The 22024-nt window shown below is 50.0% G+C and overlaps 1 protein-coding gene across 2 annotated transcripts in view; it reads right to left on the minus strand.

Moving 5' to 3' along the window:
- Positions 1 to 22024, minus strand: part of PAX5 (paired box 5) — a 132298-nt gene that overhangs the window by 71991 nt on the left and 38283 nt on the right. For both annotated transcript variants that reach the window (XM_059833828.1, XM_059833827.1), the window contains exon 4: positions 17003 to 17178. In XM_059833828.1, coding sequence (XP_059689811.1) covers positions 17003 to 17178 — 176 coding nt within the window. The remainder of the gene's footprint in view (positions 1 to 17002; positions 17179 to 22024) is intronic.

Genomic DNA, 22024 nt, shown 5'->3' on the forward strand with positions numbered 1-22024 from the left:
GCCTGAAATTTTATGGGAATGGAAAATCCATCCTAACACCGTCCTCCTCAGCCACCTCCGATCTGGACAGGAAAGGCATCCGAAAACCTATACATCAAAGCCTCACCGCTGCTGCCCGCCCGCCACCCCTCCATTTCTTCATTTACATGACATTCCCTGCGCTGCCCACCGTGGCTACCAAAACCAATTCTGCTTTGGAGTAAAAGCTATTTACACAGCTAATTGGGGCCGAACCCCAGTTTCTCTTTGTTGGCCGCAATGTTGGGCTCTTTGCTGTCTCACAGGGCACGGGAGTTAGGTTTCAGTGGTACAACCTTTTTCCCTCGGTTTAAATCAAGTATTTCTGAGTCCCCTTTTCACAAAACATATATGTTTTTAAAAAATTAACAGCTGTGCTTCGTTTTAGCCCAAATCCAATTAGGATTGTGCACATCCCCAGAGACTCCTCTGAAGATAGTGCGAATTAGCTAGTGCACCCTGCCACGAACACATTTACCCTCATACGTCAGAATAACTGACCTGTTTTTGACCCAATCTTCAGATTATCTGCATGTGGGAAACGACATGCTACGTTTTACATTTCCACGGTGCAATCCATAAGCGGACGCAGCCGTTCTCAGATTTTCCGAGGGGACCCCCAAATCCAATCTAAATGCCTAGAATTTACCTGTTGTTTTTCTTTTATACATATAAATAGCTGCATTTCCATTCGCTCTTTGTTTCTCATTTTCATTTTGTTCTAATATCTGCATGTAAATGTCTGAAAATAGCATCTGTAATTGAAGATTATGAAGTATAGCCAGCTCCTGACAGGCTGCTAAGGAAGATGGATTATCCTCATTTTTCTGTAAATTTTGTCAATTTTGGAATTCATAAGCTATCAACACTGATCAAAATGTGACCGCACAGCTGTGTCAAAGCGGACGGCGCGGTGGCGGCGTGGCTCCCGAGAAGGACGGCTCTCCCCAGCCACCCGGCCGGGGGCATGCACTGCGGGAATCCTTCCTGGCTGCTCCCGGTATCTACATCCCACCCACCGCCCCCCCCCAATATAAATTTTCAAATAAATAAATTGAAAGTACGCAAATTCTCTGGTGCGCCGATTCACATCACAAAGCGTAATTTATTGCATGTTCTCCCTTTTTATTTATCCCTAAGTAGTAAACACGATTTCCATTCAGGGGGTTCGTTATGTTCCACTCCTACCAGACAATCACGGCACACTTGAGGCAATTGTTTAGCCTCTTCCTCTCAATTTTCCCATTACTGGGAGTAAGTACTGTTGGGACTCTTTAATAGCCCGACTGCAGCCCATATCAATAACAGATGAGGTTTAATCGTCCAACACAAAAATTATTTAGGCTCAGTAAGGACATTCAATGTCATTTGCATAATGGCATTTCTATCCTGAGCACCTAACCCATCGTGCATAAACAAGGCCCTGGGACCATAAATAATAATAAATCATGACGTCCACGCTCCTCTTGCTGTAATAGGAGCCTCTCTTTGTAGAAATTATTTCAGCAGGAAATGGGCACTGTAATTTTAAAGACATGTGGCATTGCACAGGCCAGTAAATCACACCCGTGCGCACACACACGCATGCTCACGCTCCAGCGAGGCTGCCCGTGGCGAACAACAAAAGCCCACGAAACGGCAGCACAGAAAACAGCCCGCGCTTGCCGCTGAAATGGTGCCCTTTTTTATTATTATTTCTTAGTCAGAGCCAGTAGACTAAATAAAAGCAAGGTCTGAATAGTGTGTGTGGTGTCTGGGCGTGCATACGGGGGGATGATGGACCCATGTCTGCCAAATCCCCGCCTGGCCATCCCTCGCACCCACGGTCCTTGAACCTCTCCTGGAAGGTCTGGTGGGAAGAGAGCAAAGACCTGCGGACGCTTGCAGGTGTTTCCCAACCAAGCTTTTCACCGGCCATTGCAATCCCAGTCACCCGGCTGGGGCTGGGGAGGCCAGCAGACTCCCTGACTCTGGTTTGTAAGCAGAAGCCTCCATAGAAAATCATGGTAAGGCCAGCCCAAGGAAAGTAAATGGACACGTCCAGCCCGGTGAGCCAAGGTGGCTTTCCGCTTTTCAGCCCCATTAGGCCAGTAACAAGTGCCTGGACGAACAGCGGCAGCACAGCGGTGGTGAAAGCCAACTCTCCTTTTGCCAGGATTGGTAAGTCTCATTATCGCACATTTATCCCCTACAGCTCCTTCCTCTCTCAGTACAAAAGTGCCGTTTCCTCCAGGACACAAACTGGAACGACGACTCACGCCGGCTCCCACCCGCCTTCGTCAGCACTGCCCAGGCTCCAGTCTCGCCAGGCGTGCGTTCACAGCCCCTGCACGGGCTCCTCCCCGCTGCCTCCATGCCAGAGCCTCCCAGTCCAGTTTACTGAGGGATGCAGAAATGGCATAACAAATTTTGCAGGAGCCTCCTCCCGGTGCCGGCATTGCGCGCCCGTCCTGACTGCCGTGCCACAGCCGGCCGTACAGGCATCTTCTTCCCGAAACAGCATCTCCCCTGGCCCTCCTCCTCCTCCTCCTCTCCCCGGGGCATCCCCTCGCTTGCTCCTCTCCAGCTTTTCCCATGAATTCACACCGGGTGTTTCTCCTCTGCACCTCCTTCCCACCCTCTCCTCCCCGTGGCTCCTCCAACTCCAGCACGAACTGACCGGTCGCCTCGCTGCTCGGTCAGCCGCCTCAACCGTCCTACGCACCACGCTAAAAAAAGGGGCACCCAACTGAAGCAAGGCGTTAACACACGCCGTTAAAATAAAGCATAACACATCCCACCCTGGTGGAAAAAGCAGTTTGCTTTTTGCAAACCCAGCGCTTAACCACTCTATGCCACCCACTGTCACAGGATATTGCTAAAACACGCTGTTTCTCAGGACAGGAGCTGGACATTTTCACGCCCAACCATAACAGTGTCAGCCATAGGAGGAGGGAAAATGGAGGATCCTCCATCACAGTGGCTCCACTGCATCCAGTGAAGCACCTGGCATGGGTAAGCAGGGAAGAAAACACAACCAGTAGCATGGTCAAGCATTTCCCTATGGAGAAATACAAAGCAGAAGTATGAAGGCACTCTGGAAATGTGTGTGAAGTTTACGTCAATATTGCCGTATCTTTTTAATCCATTTTCCAATACCGACAGCTCCTGACACTTGAGAAGTCTTGTGCACATTTGCAAGAACAACATTTGTATTTCTGTAATGCCTTCAGATGAACTATCTGAAGGTATTTCACAAATGCCGTCTGAGAAGCCTTTCATCATACTCTCTATATCATATTATGTACTGTGCACAATAAACTGGTTTCAAAGCAGTACCCCATGGCAAAATACCCCGGGCAGCGTTTACCACAGACCAAGCGTCCCAGGTGGCCAAAGCCCCGGCAGCTGCTGCAGCTACAGGTGCACCAAACCTCTACCCAAATGAAAGCCAACAGAGAAAGCCACAGTTTGCGGTGTTTTGTGGCATGTTCAAAGTCAAAGCTGAACAAATCCATACCAACCGAAAAACTCACGGATTTCAGGCCACTTTCAAAGCTGGACACAAACACACATTCTTCATTTTCCAAAAGACTTTCACTTTTCCTGTTGGTGCCCCTGGGAGCCAGGAGAACCTATGGGGGTCAGGACTCTTCCCTTTTCCATTTTGTGGGTGGCAACATTCCCTACAATGCTGAATTCCCCATCAAATCCCCCAAAATGGAACTGACCTCATAAAAAAACCAAAGCCATACATACAAACATAATTTTCCAAAGTTATTCTTTCGTTTCTTCACTTGTACCCATGGCCGATATGGGAAGGGCCACGGTATGGCAAGACATATTGCCTGTGTTTCTGGCAAAGCCAGACGTATAAAGACAAACCCTGTTCGCTACCAAGCACTTCTAGCTACAAGACCTCGGAGGCGTGGGGTTAGGGAGGCAGCACGTACCAAACTTTGTGGGGAACAACCCGTGCACTGACAGAGAGCAATGTGCTCCCTTAACCAGAGCATTTTGTGCAGCAAACTAGATGTGCCACGGAGGGCTTCGGGGGATGCAAAGGTGTGGAGACCCTCCTTCCCCTTCGCACGTGCTGCAGGCATGCTTCGTGTGAATGGAAACCCTTGGAAGGGAAAAATGTGGGGAATGATGCCATGCTTTCTTTGCCGTGACATTCAGTAAGGATTAACGGCCACTGAACCCCACCAATCTCGTGGGGTAAATCTTGAGCTGTTTTTCCCTTTTGCTAGTTAGCTGAGACCCGCTGACAACCAAACCCAACCGGCAGCAGGTCCAGAGTGGGGAGGCTTCGGGACAAGGCGCTGGGGACCAGGGCAGGACAGCATCACCCACCCCAGAGAAACCCAGTTCTGCACTCAGGCACCCTGCCTGCCCCTGGGGCAGGGAAACGGGCTCCTCTGCTTCAGAAAAAACGGCTAGAAACATCAGAAATTGCCTGCTCACAGGTACAGAAAACGAAGCCAAACAAAGGCAGACTGACCAACAAGCGTGGTACCTATAGCGTACCTATAGGGTGCTGGTTCAAGGTAAAGAGACTCTGACGACACCCACAGCCTGCTGCCGCTGCTGCTGGAGGCTCTGCACCTCCTCGCTACCGTGAAAGGCTCCAGCGAGGGACCTTCTACGTGGAAAAATCATCAAAGATGACAGGTTTCAGTGAAACATTTCAGTTTTTATCAAAACATTCTCTGTTGGAAAGACAGGTTCAGGCAGACACGCTGCTGTTGTAATCATCACTATTTTGCTGCTAAAACGTCAGCTGCGCTGGAGATGCCCGGGCACTGCACACGCAGTAGAACATCACAACGACACCCAGAAAGGAACCTACGGACAGTATGACTCGAGCACCTCTCCCACCCCAACAGCCACCCCGGTTCTTATGCCAGAAGTATATTTGGGGTCGTATTTTCAAACTTTTCTCTACAGCCACAAGAACTGGAGAGCAACCGTTTGCCCAAACAAAAACACAGACATGGGGTCTGTGCCTTCAGCAAAAACTCCCACTGGTGCGAAGCCTCACAACTCGGCAATGCTTGAAAACCACTCATCAGGCACGTAATCTGATGGCAATTTCTTGTGCACCTTAATTTTATCTGTAACTTAATCACGTTTTAATTATTTAGAGAGGCCCTAATAACTGGTCAAACACTCTTAGCCAAACACAGCACCTGATGAGCGCAGTTTCTCTTCCTGGCTACACAACACAGCTCCCACTTCAGAAGGGCACCCGCTGCCTCCAGCATCTCATTCTCCCCCAGCCCTGCGGGTATGTCTCTGAACGTGAACTCTCCGAACTGACTCAGACCTCAGGTCAGCTCTGAGCCTGGAGGGGACTTCCGCAGCGTGGAGGATGAGCAGAGGAAACCCCTGCCTCCCCGAGGTTGCCCGTATTCAATTCCATTTTCAAGGTGAGAGGAGCAGGGCTGAAAACATCCCCCTACATGTTAAGCTGCTCTCTCAGCGTAAGAGTTTCCTTCCTTTCAGATTTAATTATTTTTTTCATTTCAGCAAATTCTGCGGCCAACAGATATTTAAGCAGCCACTATTTATATGAGCAGAGAGGAATTTTGAAACTAGCCCCTTCTTCTGGAACTGGCTTAGCTCCAGAAGTGCTTTTGTCATTGTACAACCACTTCCATAGGTTGCTTCATTCAACCCCTTCTTAAACAAATGGCAACGCAAAACTATGGCATTCCTCTGAAAACCCAGCATCTGCACTGAGCGCGTTGCTTAGGCTCCTGGGTGCTTCGGGGGGAAGCAGTGCTCCCTCGGACCCTGCAGAGCCTCTCCTGCATCAGCTTATGCCCCTGCCTCTTGTACTCCCACCGTGCACCGCCGTGAAGAGTTTGGCTCCTTCCAAGATGCTTCAGCACATCAAGATCTCCCAGGATCAAGATGTGTAGGGAGCATACTTTGAGAAATCTGTCTTTGTTGATTAAAGTGATGGACGGATTTAGAGAAAGCCTACAGAACAACTATAAAACAGCAGTGATTTCCAAACCAAACGGTGGAAATTGTATTTGAAACTATTCAAAGACTGTGGGATCCAGACATTTACCGGAGACTGAGAAGAGAAGTCTTGTTCCATTCTTCAAAGGCCAGTGCAAGCCCTTCCCCTCAAATATAATGTGAGCAGGCCAGGCATTAAATAAATCAACGAGAACATGTGTTTACTCACAGATTTGTCTCTCCCTCTCCTGCAGGGCTGACACAGACATAAGGAGGTCGGTCAGTTTTGCTATCACATAATCTTGGCCAACTAGTGCCATTAAACGACGTTGCCTTTTTCCACAGAGAAAACCAGCTTCAGGACAATTCCAGATCTACTTTCCTATGCAAGTGGAGCACCACATACATACACACTGTAAAGTGCATGGATGACTCCCCTATTATTTTTCAAAGGGACACAGACTACATGAGCAATTATAATTCTGCTCATCTTACTCATATATTACGCTTTGATGCGGTATTGAAAATCTGACGGGTAGCCAGTAAATCACTGCTCTCCTTCAGCTCTCGGGCAGAGTCCACTATTTGACCGGCTACTGTCTGTGACTTTTTCTGCAATGAGAGACTTCCCATCAGCTGTCTGCTGGTGACATGAAACCTTGGAAGGAAGACTCCACTGAAGACAAAGATGTGGGGTTTTATTTAAAACTTGCTGATGTGATAGACCTGGTTTATCTCTCTAAAGTGAAAAAAATTAGCTATTTATTGCAAAACACATGATGAACAAAGAGATACAATTACTCAAAGACAGCTCCCAAATTGCAAGGAAATGTGGACACTTCTGGGAGGAAGATAACAAGAAGGGAAAGGTTTTCTTAAATGTCCCACCTCTGTACTACACTTATGGAAGCTGTGGCGAGTCTGCTGGAGGAGATCACCCACTGCCTTTGCAGGACTTTCTGTTCCCTTGTCATTAAGCTCTGGGTGTAAAGCTGGTGTAGTGGTGAGATGAAACTTGGTGACTGGCAAAGCATCCGCTGCCGGCACTACCCGACAGAAACGGTGCTAAGGTTGCCATTTCCAAACACTGTTTCCCCAGACTCTCGGGGAAAAAGCACACCACACTCCTCCTCGAGGGCATTTCCGTCCCCGAGGAGCCCCCAGCCGTGCCTGAACGCAGTGGAGCTGGGCTGCCATCGCAGGCGCTGGACCTCGGCTCCCACAGGCTCTGCCATGCACCGGGGCACTGAGAGCGTCGCCAGAATGCGGGGCCAGCAGCCGGTAACACACCAGCCATGGTGCCCTTGGCGCTGTCGGCTGTGCCGTACGTCACTGACACGCTCCCCGCACCAGCCGCCGCACAACCAGGGGAGCCTGCCTGGGGTAAAAAACATCCCCACTCTTCCGTACAGAGCAAAGAGACAAGGACAAAGGAGATGTCAGAGCTCCAGACACAGCAAGGCCAGCCTTTCCTTTAACTCCGGAATTTGTATTTTCACATACGGTTGTATCTGAGAGCAGTCAGGATTAAAAAAGAGGGTGGTAAAAACCAGGAATGCACTGCAATTCCTGAAAGCGTTGTCTGCCTTGGTATTTTGGGATTCTCTCTCCCTGCTGGGGCAAGGGGAGGAGGCAACAAGGACTCCTCTGGGTAGGAAACGGACCCACGCTCTGCCCTGCCGGAGCCAGACACGGTGTCCAGGCAGAGCCACGTGAGCAGTGGGACGAGCCCCAGCAAGCCCGACGCAGCAGACTCGGCAGAAGCAGCATCAGCATAAACTCAGGCCATCGCTGCACTTCTCCAACAAAGCAACAAGCACTGGGAGAGCTTGAGTCTTTTAAATCCACCCTGAAATCCCCAAGACCCACAGGCTGCTGCTCTCCAGCAGGCTGGTTTCGTTGCGGTGATTTGGCCACACGTTGCTGGGAGGAGAGGGACGAAGCAGCCATGGCCCAGTGGCTCTTTTTACTCACTTTTTGGTACGTTTCTTCAGGCTCTGACTCACTGAAGCCTGGTTGAGAGAGAGACCCAGAGGGACAAGAAACAGGCCGTAGGTTTCCTCACAGGGTGACAAGTACCTCCACGCTTTGCCAGCACAGCGGGGTCAGTGCGATGAAACCCCAGCTCCGTCCTCCGGCAGCAGCTTCTCTTCGGCAGGGCAGCACTGCCGGGGCATTGCACGCTGGGCACCACAGACCCCTGGACTTGCTCCCTATCACCTCTTGGAAAATTTTGCAGGAGAAATCCTGACCCCAGGCTTCCCACCACTTCCAGACGAAGTGGGAGAACCAGGCACCACCTGCTCCCATGGGAAGGGACCCACGGGAAGCAGCATCGAGCTCAGGTGGGGGCACGGGGTATCCGCAGCTTTCTGCCTGGATGCGAGAGCAGGCATCCCTTGGTTATCACACCTGGGTTTCTTCCCACCTCTTTTGCTTACTCAAAGACCAGACATTTCAATTCCATCCCCTGGTCACAGAAACACTCCGGGGTGTCCATGCAAGCTGCAGGGTGCTCTTTGCAAAGATGATGCTGATGCAGAGAGACGTTAGCAGGATACACGGCTCCTGTCACGCTACCTCCCCAGAAAAGTCCCCGCCACCATTCCCCCGCCATACTCCCTGCCGTATGACAGCCCAACTGTCATACAAAGTACCAGGTGTCATACAACACTGTCTGCTGTGACTGTCACCACCCAACACGACGTGTCACAACAAGGCGGCACACGCGGGGAATTTTGTGCAGTCTTCAGAAGCTCACGCACAAAAAACTGCTTGTAAGGGAGGGCAGAGAGGCAAGGATGCAAATGGGAGGTGTTGGCCCAAGGAGCTGTGCTTTCTGCTGCTAGTCTAAAAGAAAAGGCTTTCTGCTCATAAAGGTTGATTTTCAGCAGGAAGAAACACCATGGCAGGTTTCTTTTCTTCTTCTTGACCCTAAAACCAGAGACAAAGGAGAAGGTGGTGCACACCCCTGCCCCAGCCCCGGCAGTGCGATGGAAGGACGGAGGGCTCAGAGAAGAGACTCCATCCCAAAGAGGCTTCAGCCTCTCGGTGGCACCACGGACAAGTCACTGCATACGGCTGCTCTCTCTTGATCTGCACTGCGGGTGGAACTGCTTCCCTCTCCCCAGCCTTTACTTGTCTTCTCCATCCAGACAGCAAGACCTTTGGGGACATTGCTCTTCCCTAGACAGCCAGTGCACAAAGCTCTCAGCCCCGTGCTGCCTGTTGGGCCCTCCCAGTACCACTGTAATGCGAATAAGCGACATCACGGTGATGGTGAACAGGAACAGGGATCCTACACGAAGTCTCACGTGCTGAAGGCTCAGCCTCCTGAAGCCAAGGACAGTTCAGAGCTCTGAGCTCGCCGGAGCATCCCGGGGGTGCTGGCAGACGGAGGAGCTCTACCCAACGCCTCTGCAGAATAATCTTGTTATTTCACTGGGAGCTGATGGCTCACTGAGAACCAGAGGCCGCTGTTGGCAGCGTCGTCTCAGGGCTCGAAGGGCTTTCTGCACGGAGCAGCTCTTGAACAACCACCTCATGTGGGGGGTGGCGGGGGGTAAGTGCAACTGTTGTCTCCAAAGAGCTGCTGCTCCTGCCCAGCGAAATGCCCTGCATTACAGCTGAGCACTGGTCCTCTCCAGTCTTTTTCATACCTCTTTAAATTTTACCACTATTGAAAGGTACTACTCAGCAAGAAAAAATATTACCAGCCTGAGATCTCCTTCTGAGTAGCCCCTGACTCCCTCAAAGGACACTCTCCCTCTCTCTGCCTGTGTTAACCACCAGCCGGCACAGATGGGCAGCACAAGGAGCGAGTACATCTCCGCAGCACCAACGTGCTCCCTGAGGTGCAAGCACCCCGCTCCTACACCACCCCAGCACCCTGCCGTGGCTCATCTTGTGGACCAGCAGCGAAGCCCCACGCTCGGGGAATCAACAGAACAACCGCGCCAAAGGGCCAGCGCCGTACCCTGCCGAGAGGCAAGAGTGCAGCAGGGTCACCCTGGAGGGGGAGAGCGCCGAAACCCCCTCCGGCCCTCAGCAGCCTCCATCTCCTACACCCACCCGGGGGGGCACCGCACCCCGCTCCCACCCGCGCACAACGAAGGCAGACGGGCAGGCGGCGAGCGGGCGAGCGGTGGCAGCCCCGGCCCTCGTTGCTGGCCGGGAGGGGACGCGTTCCCTTACGGGCGGTGGGGGGAAGGAGGGAGCCCTGTGCAGCTTAACCCCCCGCAGCCCCCGCGCAGGGCGGGGGTCACGGGCGCCCGCGCGCCCAGCTGCCGTCCCTCCACCACCCTGCCCGCCCAGACCCCGCGCCCTTTCCATTCTATAGGGGTATTGATCTGCTGGCAGCAATGGGCTGGATAATTAGCCAGGAATTAGGGTTTCTATTACAGCCAGGAGGCTGCCCCAGCTGATTTATCACCTGAATAATTTACTGTGATTGAAAGGAAATTAAAATGAACTCCATTTGACAACTGTGCGCTTTTATGGGCTTTAGTGAAGACTCAAAAGCCAAATTAATAGCCTGGTGTTGTTTAATAGTCTACTGAGAGTAAATATGGGAAGGTTTTTCCTCTCCTGATGTGCGCTCTTGGGCTGGATTTTAGAGCTGTTTTTTTTCCCCTCCTACCAATAAAGCCACACGGTGGATCAGAGCTGGAAGAGGCGCAGATGTAAAAACAACAGAACCGCCCTTGCTCCCTGCTCCTCTCCGCGCTGCCGACGCTTGCCCTCACCTGCCCATTTCTGCAGGCAGAGGGGCTCACAGTGCCAGCAAAATGGGGGTGAGCACACAGCACCCGCCGGCTGCCTCCGGCCAGCACCGGCACCAGCACCAGCACCAGCAGCCGGGGCAGCCCATCCAGCTGCCAAGTCTGGCCGACCTCCACCGGCATGGGATGAGGGGCTGGCTGTCGGCAGGGGCAGGGAGACCGGACAGCACAGGGGTAACGCAGACACCTGCAAACTCATCCCACGCACTGCGACCCTCGATCGCCAGGTCGACCCCGCGCCACCCCAGCAGAGCCAAGGGTGTGTGCCGCTGCGGCGCAGGGTGCCAAGCCCAGCACAGGCACGCCTTCCCACCCGGCTGCCTGCCGGAGTCCTGCCTGCACATGAGAAGCTGTCTGCAGAGCTGGCAGATCAATGCTGAACTCCACTTTTCCTTTTCCTTTGTCTTTTTTCTTTTTTTTTTTTTCCAATTTTAGTGTTTGTGTCCATTTGTTGAGCTGTGTGGTGTTGTCTTGTTCTCCTTTTTAACTTGCTCTTCATTTATCATACCCTGTCACACAAGCCACGGGTAAGAGCTTGCATTTACATGCTCAAATCACTTCTGCAGGTGGCACATCAAGAGAAGATTTGTCTCTGGACATTCAAATATAGCCATGAGCTACTACCATAATTTTCACTGTTACTGGACAACATACAGTTTTGGGAAGATATAAGCAAATATTACCTCTGCATTTCTCATTGCAAGTCTCAGGGTATTTTAAGATCCTCAGCAGCCACTGTCCACCCAAAGCTCGTGTCCCTCAGGAAAAAACATATTATTCACACAAACAGGAAAACGAGTCACACTTTCTGGCTTTACCTGACTTTTTCTGACTTTTATCCAACATATTTCTGACTTTTTTCCCTGTTACTCCTAATATCAAACCCCAACGTCGTAAGGAGGGCTGTACGTCTCCGTGCCCTCAGGAGCTGCATTCCTGTGGACACACCATCCAACACCACTTCTCGCAGTGGAAAAGAAACTTTTGTCTTTCCAAGCTGGCAAATACTTGGCCAGATAGAAGTAAAACTTGAAGATTTTCGAAAGGATTTACGCCCCTCCCTTGGTCAGTTCAGAGAACTCCTTCATCACAACTCTCTGAAACAGAGGGCAATGGGGTTGTAACTTTGTGCAATTTTTCCAATTTTTTTTAACCTACCCGTAATTCTTTCGGTTCGTTAGTTATCCAAATTTCATCTGCCTGTGCTTATCTCCAGATCCAAACTCATCTGCACTGCATGTCATGAATGCATATATTAGTATATGTTTGCCAGCTTACTGGCTTCTACCTACGCCCAGAATATCTACATTTTATCCAGAAATGAATCCGAGAACCAATATTCAGTTTAGTTCAAGCTAAAAGCAATGCGAAAGCATCAGCAAGGGCCTGGGAATTATCTGCTATTAGCAGCAAGCAGTTCTCTTCTAAGGTGTCGGTGACCTACATAGTGTTGAATCTGGTCACATCATGTTATGCCTCATTATGGCCCTGATCTAAAGTCTATTGAAGTCAATAGAAATATTCCTCTTGGCTTCAATGAGTATTCGATTGAATACTATGTGTGAAGCTGAAAATACAAGAGAATCCATTTCTGTTGTGGACAGAAATCCAGCACAGATAATTCTCTTCTTTATTCTGAGGAAATTAACGCACTGCCTCTCCTGTCGAGCCGATCCTGCTGTATATCCTTCATGCCACAGTTTTCCCCCAGAGAGGCATTAATCCCGCTCTGACAGCCACCAAAAGCACGTCGGTCTGTCAGCCCCAGGCTTGCCCCCTGCATCCATCCAGCCTCCCGTGCCTTAAGCCCCCCGGCTGGTGGCTGCTTCCCAGGTCTTGATCTCCAGCAACGCCTCCTGTCCGTGCTTTAACTGGCAAATGCATCTGAGTCGACGGTTCACGCAAGTGACGCCACGGGCTCGGCCAGCCCAGGACGGCCTCCCCGGGGAGCTGGGGAGAGCTCCTCCATCCTTCTGGCTGGAATCGCGGGAAGCCACCGGAGGACAATCGGCCTCGCAGCCACACAGAGGGGTTTGCTGAGTACAGCCAGCACCTCCAGTTCCTCCAGCTGGATGCTCCTAATGGACGAGGCACTGGAAAATTACGCCACTTGCTGTAGCAGCTCTGTGCATCGGAAGGACATGGCATGAGCGCCAGTTCTGGATAAAATCTGAATTGTTGGTGCAGTGACCACAAATGGTGGGGTTTTGCCTGTGGCAGGGGCCAGGTGGGAGCGCGGTGGTCCGCCACAGATGTGGCTACACAGGACAACTCCAGGGCAGACAGGCAAAAGCCACTCCTTGTGTCAGTGCGGCTTTGCTCCGAGGGAAGTCTGTATGTCGGCTGTGGAAAGCAATGTGAACAGCCCTCCCCGTGGGCAGCGGGACTGCACTGCAGAGCCGGCACAGCAGGCAGCAGCAGGGCCTGTCCCCACACACATCAAGAGGCACGGAGAGGAGAACAGAAGCTGCTGCCAGTCCAGAAGGCAGATGCTGCGAAGGCTTTCCTTCTCCGGGACCCGAGGATTACGCGACATTCAAGCCGTGGGCTTTGTCCCACCCAGCTGGTGACAGAGCCGCACGGTGCTGGCGGCCAGCAGCCGCGAGCAGAACGGCAGTGCAATGGGGGTGTTGCAAACACACCCCCATGTGCATTTCAGAATCTGTGCCCAGAAATACATGAAATCAGTTCTCCATGAACACTTGCAGCCAGTGCAAATCGGTAACGGGCTGTTTGCAAAAAATGAGCGCAAAAGGGCACAAACGTGAGGGAAAGGCATTCGTTTTATACACGGATTCATGTTTATCGCAGGTTTCTGTCAGGGGGAGGCAGGCCAGCGTGTTTCTTGAGTACTGACTTCATGCTTTGGTTACTCCCCCATAACATACAGACACGAGAGGACTCGACACCGTCTGCACAGCCTCAGCTTCCCAGCCCCCAGCCGCTGGTCTTCACCTGCCACTGAACTTTTCTTACGCTCCACCTGTGCAGGTGTCGCACACCTCTGCTGCAGAGGATACACCTGTGCATGCACAGCTGCACTGCTGGGCATTAGGTGGCAAAACAAGGCACATAACAGGAGATGCCTTGCTTCTGCCCCCTGATGCACACCGTCTGACCCAGTCTTTAATTATACAAACCCACGGTACGGTCCCCGCCTCGCCCACTGCATGCAACAGACACTGTTTCTGAGCAAAGGATTGTCTGATACTTTATTTTCCTGTCATTGTCCAGCGGTTGCCTTCTCTCACAGCATCGTATGAGCCCTTCCCCAAAGACAAGTATTCATTCCCTGTGGGTCTCTCTACAGAAGGCGCAGCTTACAGCAGATGTGAAAACTCAGATGCTTGTCAAGAGCACAACATATTTTGAGGTGAGAAATAACTTATGAGTCTCCATTTTATACAGGTGAACTGCAGAAAACATTAAAGATGGAAAAGTAAAGGAAGTAGACTGGAACGACTCAAAGTAAAGGGTTTGGCAGCGGTGAGCAAGCACTCCCACACAGCCCATGAATACATCTAGCTACATGAGCGGCAATGTACACTTTCCAACAGGAAAGCCCAAATCTTGTCCAGAAAATGCATCTGGAGGACTTTGGGCAGCTGGAGCCAACCCTCAGCTGGGGATCGAGCATGCTGCAGTTGCAAATGCTTTGCAGTGCAGAAGGGACCTGTCCCCCCAGGCCACAACTTACCATGACCAAGGGACTCTTCCCAGTGCACAAGTAAGGAGGGAGACACAAAACAGGGAGAAAAAGGAAATTCCTTGTCTAGAGAACAGGAATTCGTCCAGTAAAATACCTGGAGCCCTCCTCAGGTGAACAGCACAGGGACATCAACAAGTTTTTGTGCCCAAGTAAGATTAGTGATATTCAGCTGGCTGCTACTGGACTATATTTCTAATAAAATAGATAAGCAGTGGGTCAGCAGCTCCTACTAGACTTCTCCCCACATCTTGTCTCTACAGGGAGGATCATCTTTTCCGTATTTTCCTCTACAGAAATATCTCAGGACTCCACACATCCATTGCCGATGTAGCTCCTAATGCACTGCTCTGGGCTCTGTGGCACTCTGGACAGCCAGATGCCGGAGGCCGGTCTTGGTTTACTACAACGATCTATTGCAGGGACAGCTCTGGTTTTCCAAGTCACATCATGAATGTTCTCAGAATTTTCTTTCTCATTGACTTCTTTGGTCTTACGAATTGATCCCGACAGCTTCTCCGCTTTGGTTACGTATCAGGACAGCTTTGCTCGACTTGCCAAAGAGGTAAAACATGACTGCTTTGGTAAGCAGTGGAGTTCATACTGCATCCTTGTAAACCGGAGCTAATCATACAGATCACATGTGTTCATGTTGAAAGTTACACTTTACATGCCACCAGAAAGAAGCAGCCAAGCCTGAACAGCCACGAGCCCTTAACCATGGCCCAGCCTTCCAAGAGCAAACAACAATGCTCCAACCTACATGAAAGCAAACAACTACAAACTCCATTTGTAATTAAACTTAAAAACGCCTAGGCAAGGCGGTTCTGCTAAGCACCCGTTGTACATCATAATATCACTTTTCCTCAGCATCTGTTTGACTGCTCGGAGCATGCAGAGAGTACCCCATTAACCAAATTAATAGGGGCATATCTCCAATCTTAACTCTCTGGCGGCACAGCCATTCTAGTCACAGCTGCTTACGTGGACCCAGGGAGACCCTTGCTCCATCAACAGCCAAATATCCCGTATTTGACCATCGGGATAACACTTCAGCAATATCCTCATTCAATTCTCCAATTCTTCCTATTAAACCAGCAAAAGTTTATCTCTGGATAAATGTTCACCGCTGGACTGTGTCCCCTGAGCTACGGTGACGTGACTCAGAGACTTCAGAGCACAGAAACGAAGAAACGATCCTCTTCCATCACCACTCTCTTTGTAATGACTTTTTTGGCGTATAGAAGTTAAAGAGGGACAGCTCTTAACACCACACAACTTCTGAGTGACCAACAGTGAAAAGGCTGGCTGCAGCACTGGGCGCAGTGCCTGCCCTCTCCGGTATCACCGGTGTTCAGATGGGATAACCACCATCTAGTGGTACGTGACGGCCATTTCACCTTCCAAAAACACTGCTTGTTTGGCTTTCCTAATGAGTTTTTAAAAAAATCAAATTGACCCCAGCGTCTTCCTCATCTTTTTCCAGCTTGAGTTCAGATCTGCAGAGTTCCTCAGCAAATACAAACCAGGGAAACCACAAGCAAGTGGGTCTATGAATGAAATAACTAATGACAGATGTGAGCTTAAAGGCATGAGACATTTCTACTCTACCATATGACTTTCAGCATAAGTAAGTAATTTTTTTAAAATATTCATACCAATGCATATTCCTTAACTGGAGTCACGATGGCAGTAGGCTGCCACGAGATAATCTCCAGTGGCCCTCAAATGTGTAGATTCCTCCAAGGGAAATGAGTGGCTGTCTGCAGTTTGAGAAGTCCATCCACCTTGCTAAAAAGCAGGTCTAGTATTAAGAACACTGAAGATTAATGGGCAAATACATCATTAAGTAGCAAGCTAGACCGATATTGCTGCTGACAGCAATATACTCATTTCTACCTCCCTCTCAGCAGCTAAATTAAAGGCTGCTGCCCAAGAAGAACACAGAGAGACATAGCTCATCAGTTTTTGCATGCGCTTCTGTATTGCGCCTGCAAAAATGGAACTTTCCCAAAAAATTAGTGCCAAGTCCTTCTCAAACACACTGCTAATCTGTAGGTGCAACTAATTTACCTTCACATACTAATTGGGTGTTTCTCTCAGCAAACGGCCAATTACATGCCTAATAAGCCATTTCTGGATACAAAAATCTAATTTGTGTGCACTATCATGCTAACTATGAACCAAAATTAGGCGCTGGGTTTGCAAGGTTTCTTCTCCTTGTTACCTGCATAGCCTGCTTTTGATCTAACAAAAGCATCAGAAGCTATGATGCTCCTTAAAGGACTCATTTGATGTAACTGGCCCAGATCAGGTGTAATTTCATACCCAAACACTTGCTATTGTTTACACAACAAGTGTTTTCCTTCATTTTTTAATACTCAGTCTTTTCTGGCTAATGTGCACTTGGCTGAAGAGCTTGATACAACACCTGTTTCTCCACGTTTTTCTACTGAGACTCTGAGAAGCGTTTCGTGATGTCCACCAAGCAGAACTCTGCCAGCAGAAAGCATATCAGGAAAATACTGAATGTTTGCAATAGTACCTGCTCTGGTTTGATAGGCTCAGTTGATGTGAAAATGTCGGAATAATGTTGCCTCTCAAAGACTCGATCCAACACTTCTAGCTGCTGCTGGGTGAAAAGGTCTCCTCGCATCTGTTTCCGAAGAAAATCTCTGCCTGGGAGAGAATGGCCATTTGGTACTGGAGATTCCTGAATACCTTTCAAAGAGGAGAGAGAAGACAGAGAATAAGTAGGTATCACAATGATGAGACCTACAGAGGAGTGTCTCATTTTATCCCTTGCACAGATGTGGGTACCAGTACGGTGGCACCATGAGGACTCTTTGATAGGAGGTTACAAGCAAGACACATATTGCCAGAAGACGCACTGACCAGTCTTCCATTACAGCCAACCCTCAACACAATTTACCATCAATGATTTCACACGTAATTTAAAGGCAGGACAAAGGACAACGGTCACATCTTTGCTTGCATCGCTTTTACTGCACCACCTGAGAACCCATCAGGTTCATGGTCTGGATAGAGGAGGACACGGGAGGGTAAGTTCACCACCTGATGCTAAAGTCATAGTCAACTTGGGTCAGCTCCAGCAGATCCGCTTTGCCTAGTCATGGCCCGTACACTTCACCCCCGTCCTGCAGTACCTGCAAGTCTTGCTCAGCTCCGACCGGTGCCGAGCTCTGAGCTACGCTGTGCCCATGTCGGGAAGCAGGAACTCTCCGTCCAGCACCACGTCCCGCTGGCAGCAGCTGCCCAGACAACCTCCAAAACACCCCCTGCACCATACTGAAGGGGGTGTCCCGGGGGCTCAGCGTTACCACTGCAATACCCTCAGCAAGGCCTGATCCGGTGCACGCTCCTGGCACTGCAGTTTCACTTTGTATTTCTTACGCATGACGAAAGCCTGAGCTCCACGGCACGTTTTTCTCTCTCTCCCCGTTGGCAGAGAATTTTAGCAGAAGTCATAAGTGACTGCCCGTGGCTGAAAAGCCACGAGAGAAGTTTGAGAAATGTTTAGATTGGCAGTTCGAAAAGACTGCTGCAATACAGGGGCTTGTTTCAATTTGCTGTTTGCAGATTCACAGTGGTTTTCCACTTCTCCTTCACCTGTCAGTGCTGGAAATGTATCTTTTAGGCACTGAAAGCTGAGGTCTGCAGTATTCCCAGGACTCCAGGAGATGGAACTCCAAGAACAACAGTAAATATCAGATTTCTTCTCCAGATGGCAACACAGCACTAGACAGAGGGAGGAAATGTTTTAAAAATAGAATCTCGCTGCCAAGATAGTTTTGAGAAGCAGAATTCAAATTAAGCACCCTTAACAAGAAGATTTTCACGCGTGTTGCAGTGGCTTGCTGGCCAAGTAGTCTGCAGAGGAGTAACATCACTCAGACCTTCTCTGGTAGATTCTGCATCAAGTTCTTTGATGGCAAGGATGAGAGGCTATCCGTGCAAAGGCACCCTGCTGCTGTAGACACCAGTTTTGTCCCCAGACACGTGCCGGCCATCAGTAACACGGGTGATGCCCGGAGGGCAGAATTTTTCACAAAGGACTATTGATTTGAGATTATCCTTCAGCACGGCTGGATTTTGCAGAAAATGCTGTGTACCCAGAAAACAAGGTTGCTCTCAAACTGGCCGACCCAACATACGGAAATACTTTTTCAACCTCGGTCACTCTCTGTAACAAACTGCTTACGCTGACCAGGCATTTGATGTTAGCAAGTAATGTTAGAGACCTCCTTCTAAAATTTAGTTTAGCTCGTGCAACTTAAACCAAGAGTAGACAATGCTGGCTTTTGTAAAGTGCAAGGATTAGTTTATTCCACACAGGAGAAAAACCCTGAACCTGTCCTCTGAATAGAAAGTCTAAGCATGCATACAGAGCTGTGAAAAGATACAAAGGGATGTAAGAGAGCAGTGTATCTTTAAATTTTATATTTTTTTTTCTTTTACTATTCTAAATCAAATAATATCTAATAGACCTAGTGCTGGGTTTAGTCAACCATGGCTTACAAAATTAAAATTCCGGTTGCTAGCTGCGTGGTAGCAAAAGGCCGGGGAGACCCTGTCTCCGAAGCACGGAAGCACCGGCTTTAAATTTCAGGTTAAACTAATGTTATTCACAATTTGGCATCAAAGTTAAAGCTTTATGCAGTTTTGGTCTAAAGGGGGTGATGAAAGGGAGTGAAATCATCCGTGACATGGTATGACCTGAAAGAAGTTCTTGGCGACGCCAGTACAGTTTGTGCACTGTTTATATACCCAGAGATCAGGTGTATCATGAGACCCCATCACACTTAAATAGGGAGCAGCCGACTGCGTTTCACCTGCAGCGCTTGTATTATGGAGCGCAGCTCCCGATTTTCTGGGAGGTGAGTAAGTTGGAGAAGAGGAGCCAGACGAAGGCGAAGCCTGGTGCAGCAGCGGTGGCAGGGGACCGGCACGGGGGCCGGGCTGCGGGCAGCACCGTGCTGGGAGCTGTGCTCCTGCCCCGATCCAGGAACATGATGTCCAGAGGGGCGGCTCGGGACGGGCATGGACAGATACACCACCAAGAGCCCGCAGCGCCGGCTCGGCCACATCCATCCAAGGACTGTCCTTCCTCCAAGGGCAATGGGAGCAGGGGACCGCCCTGGGCACCTGCCTCCAAAGCATCCCAACAAATATGAGGAAGAGGAAGAGATCCCTCTCTGCAATGGAAATCCGCAGGCAGACACCGTACCAGAGAGACCTGGGAGCGAGCCGGTGGATGAGATGCGTTGCTGCACAGCGCTGGGGCAGGGGGTGAAATCACATGGAGATGGTGGTGGGGCTCTGGAGGGGTTTGGTCTCAAGGTCAAGGTACGGTGCTGGAAGCACTACCTGCGCAGCAGCCAGAGAGGGCTGCCTGCCCGCACCATCCGCACATCTCTGCTGCAGTCTCCGCATGCTGTCCTGAGGATCTGAGAAGGGATCAGGCTCTGAGCCACGCTTCCCAGCACAGCCGGGCTGTGCTGAGATGAAGGAGCAATGCACGCAGGATTTGCTGCCGGGGAGGGTCCCGGGCAGGAATGGGGCAGGGCTGGGACCACCGGGATGGCTGTCACTGCCCAGAGGATCCAGCACCTTTGTGAGAGGAGCCTGGGAACTGCCCAAACCTGACTCGCCCTCGTTATCGCTCCCTCTCCACATCCCATGAACAAAGGGATAGCTTGTTCTTTTGCACTGTGCTTCCCAAACTCGGACTAATTGTAGGCAAGTGCTGCATTTCACTGCACAGGTAAAGGACTTTCTATACACCGCACATGACACCTGAAAGTTCGTGAAGGTCTTTGGGATGCGTTTGGCTGTTAGACATTATATAAATGTGAGATAATTACCATTAGCATTATGCATTGTTTGAATACACTGGAATATCTTCGATAATTAAAATACTGTCGGCAGGTTTGAAACACTTTGCGTTATAAATAGGCTCCAGGGAGTGGTAAAAACATTTTTCATATAATCAATGCATCCACCTAGGAGGGTTATGTTTTGTTGATAGTCGCACTATGTGTGTACCCACCCACTCTGCAAAACAATTAGTTCCCAGTCCAATGGCATCTTTCCAGAAATGCTAATGAACAGCACAGATATAATACTCTCCTTAACGCAAAAGGGGACATTCTTCTCAGACATCCCTCATCTCCAGCAGATTACACAGACGGGGCAAGACGGTGCCATTAGACCACAACTTTCTGAACTACCTCGGATGCAACACGCTGCCCTCCCAGCATGAGGCCAGACGCGCTGTGCCTCCTGGGGATGATCCGGCAATCCGTGCATCCAGCTCTGCCCTGATGCCCTGGGGAGAGCCAGTGCCTCCCGCTCTGCCAGCACCAAGATCCAGCATGTGATGGACCTGCTCCGGCTGCCTCCCCAACGGTCTGATCCAAGTCCCGCCCAGGCATCCAGCCCCGCGTGGGATACCGACTCGGCTCCTCTTAGGTGTGCACAGCTTGGTGTGTCATCCAGCTCGCGATCTGCAGCTGGAGGACTCGCCCTGTCAGGTACGTCTTTGCACAGGGCAGTGTCCCAGTGCCGCCTCCCGGGTTCCGAATTTACCGGCAGGCACTTGCTAGGTGTGGGAAAAAGCAATCACTTCTCGCTCTGAACTGCGCAGACACTGGCCTCCCTGTTTGCATCTTACCCAGAAAAACGACCCATGGTTTCACAACAAAAGCTGGGCACTCTCCTAAAGAAACCGGCCTGACCTGGACAGCTGAAGGCTCAGATAATGTTAATATGACACACTAGCGAAGATTTCCTGTGGCTAACCAGAGTCGGAACAGTCGAGGAAGAGTCAGGCGCAGAACAGGTCCACCTCTGAGAAGAGGTACCATGCATGGTCTTGCTGACAAAAGGCTGCCTAAATGGTGTGGCTATCATCCAGAAATACTACGTCTTCGTTAATTAAGAGCAAGCTATTTTCTGGGGACCTAAGCAAATGGGAAGATCAGTTTAAAGATTTGATAAATTGCGGTACAATTTCTTTTAGCTTACTTCTACAGTTAAATACTTGTCCAAGACATGTTTTCTGAAACAGCAGGAGAATATCTGAAATTGCTAAAAACGCCTAAACCAGATTTTTAGCAATTCCCACCACATAACTCACTTGATTTAAAACAGTGTTTTGCTTATGCATTTCTAAAACTACAGGCCAAAATAAGGAGAACAAATGACCTTAGAGCCTATCTTCACAAAACACTAGAGCATGTTTAAAAGCCCTAAAGCTTAGTACTAGAAAAAAGAAAAAGATCAACTCCACCTTGTCTTTTTTTATTCAGAGAGGGACAACAGCACAATTTAATTACTGCATTATGAAGTGTCACTGTGAAATAGCACGGGATAGGTCCTGCCCTGGTCTAAATGAGTGCAGCTCCAGTAAAGGACCTCAGCCAGGTGACAGCAGCTGAGAAATTGGTGCCATCCACAAATTCAACTGGAATAATATTTCCAGTGTTATTAAAAATAATGATGTATCATGAAGCGCACACCTCCACGGTACATCTGCCTGATGCGA

The sequence above is a fragment of the Gavia stellata genome, chromosome Z (genome assembly GCF_030936135.1).
Source record: "Gavia stellata isolate bGavSte3 chromosome Z, bGavSte3.hap2, whole genome shotgun sequence".
NCBI classification, from domain to species: Eukaryota; Metazoa; Chordata; class Aves; order Gaviiformes; family Gaviidae; genus Gavia; species Gavia stellata.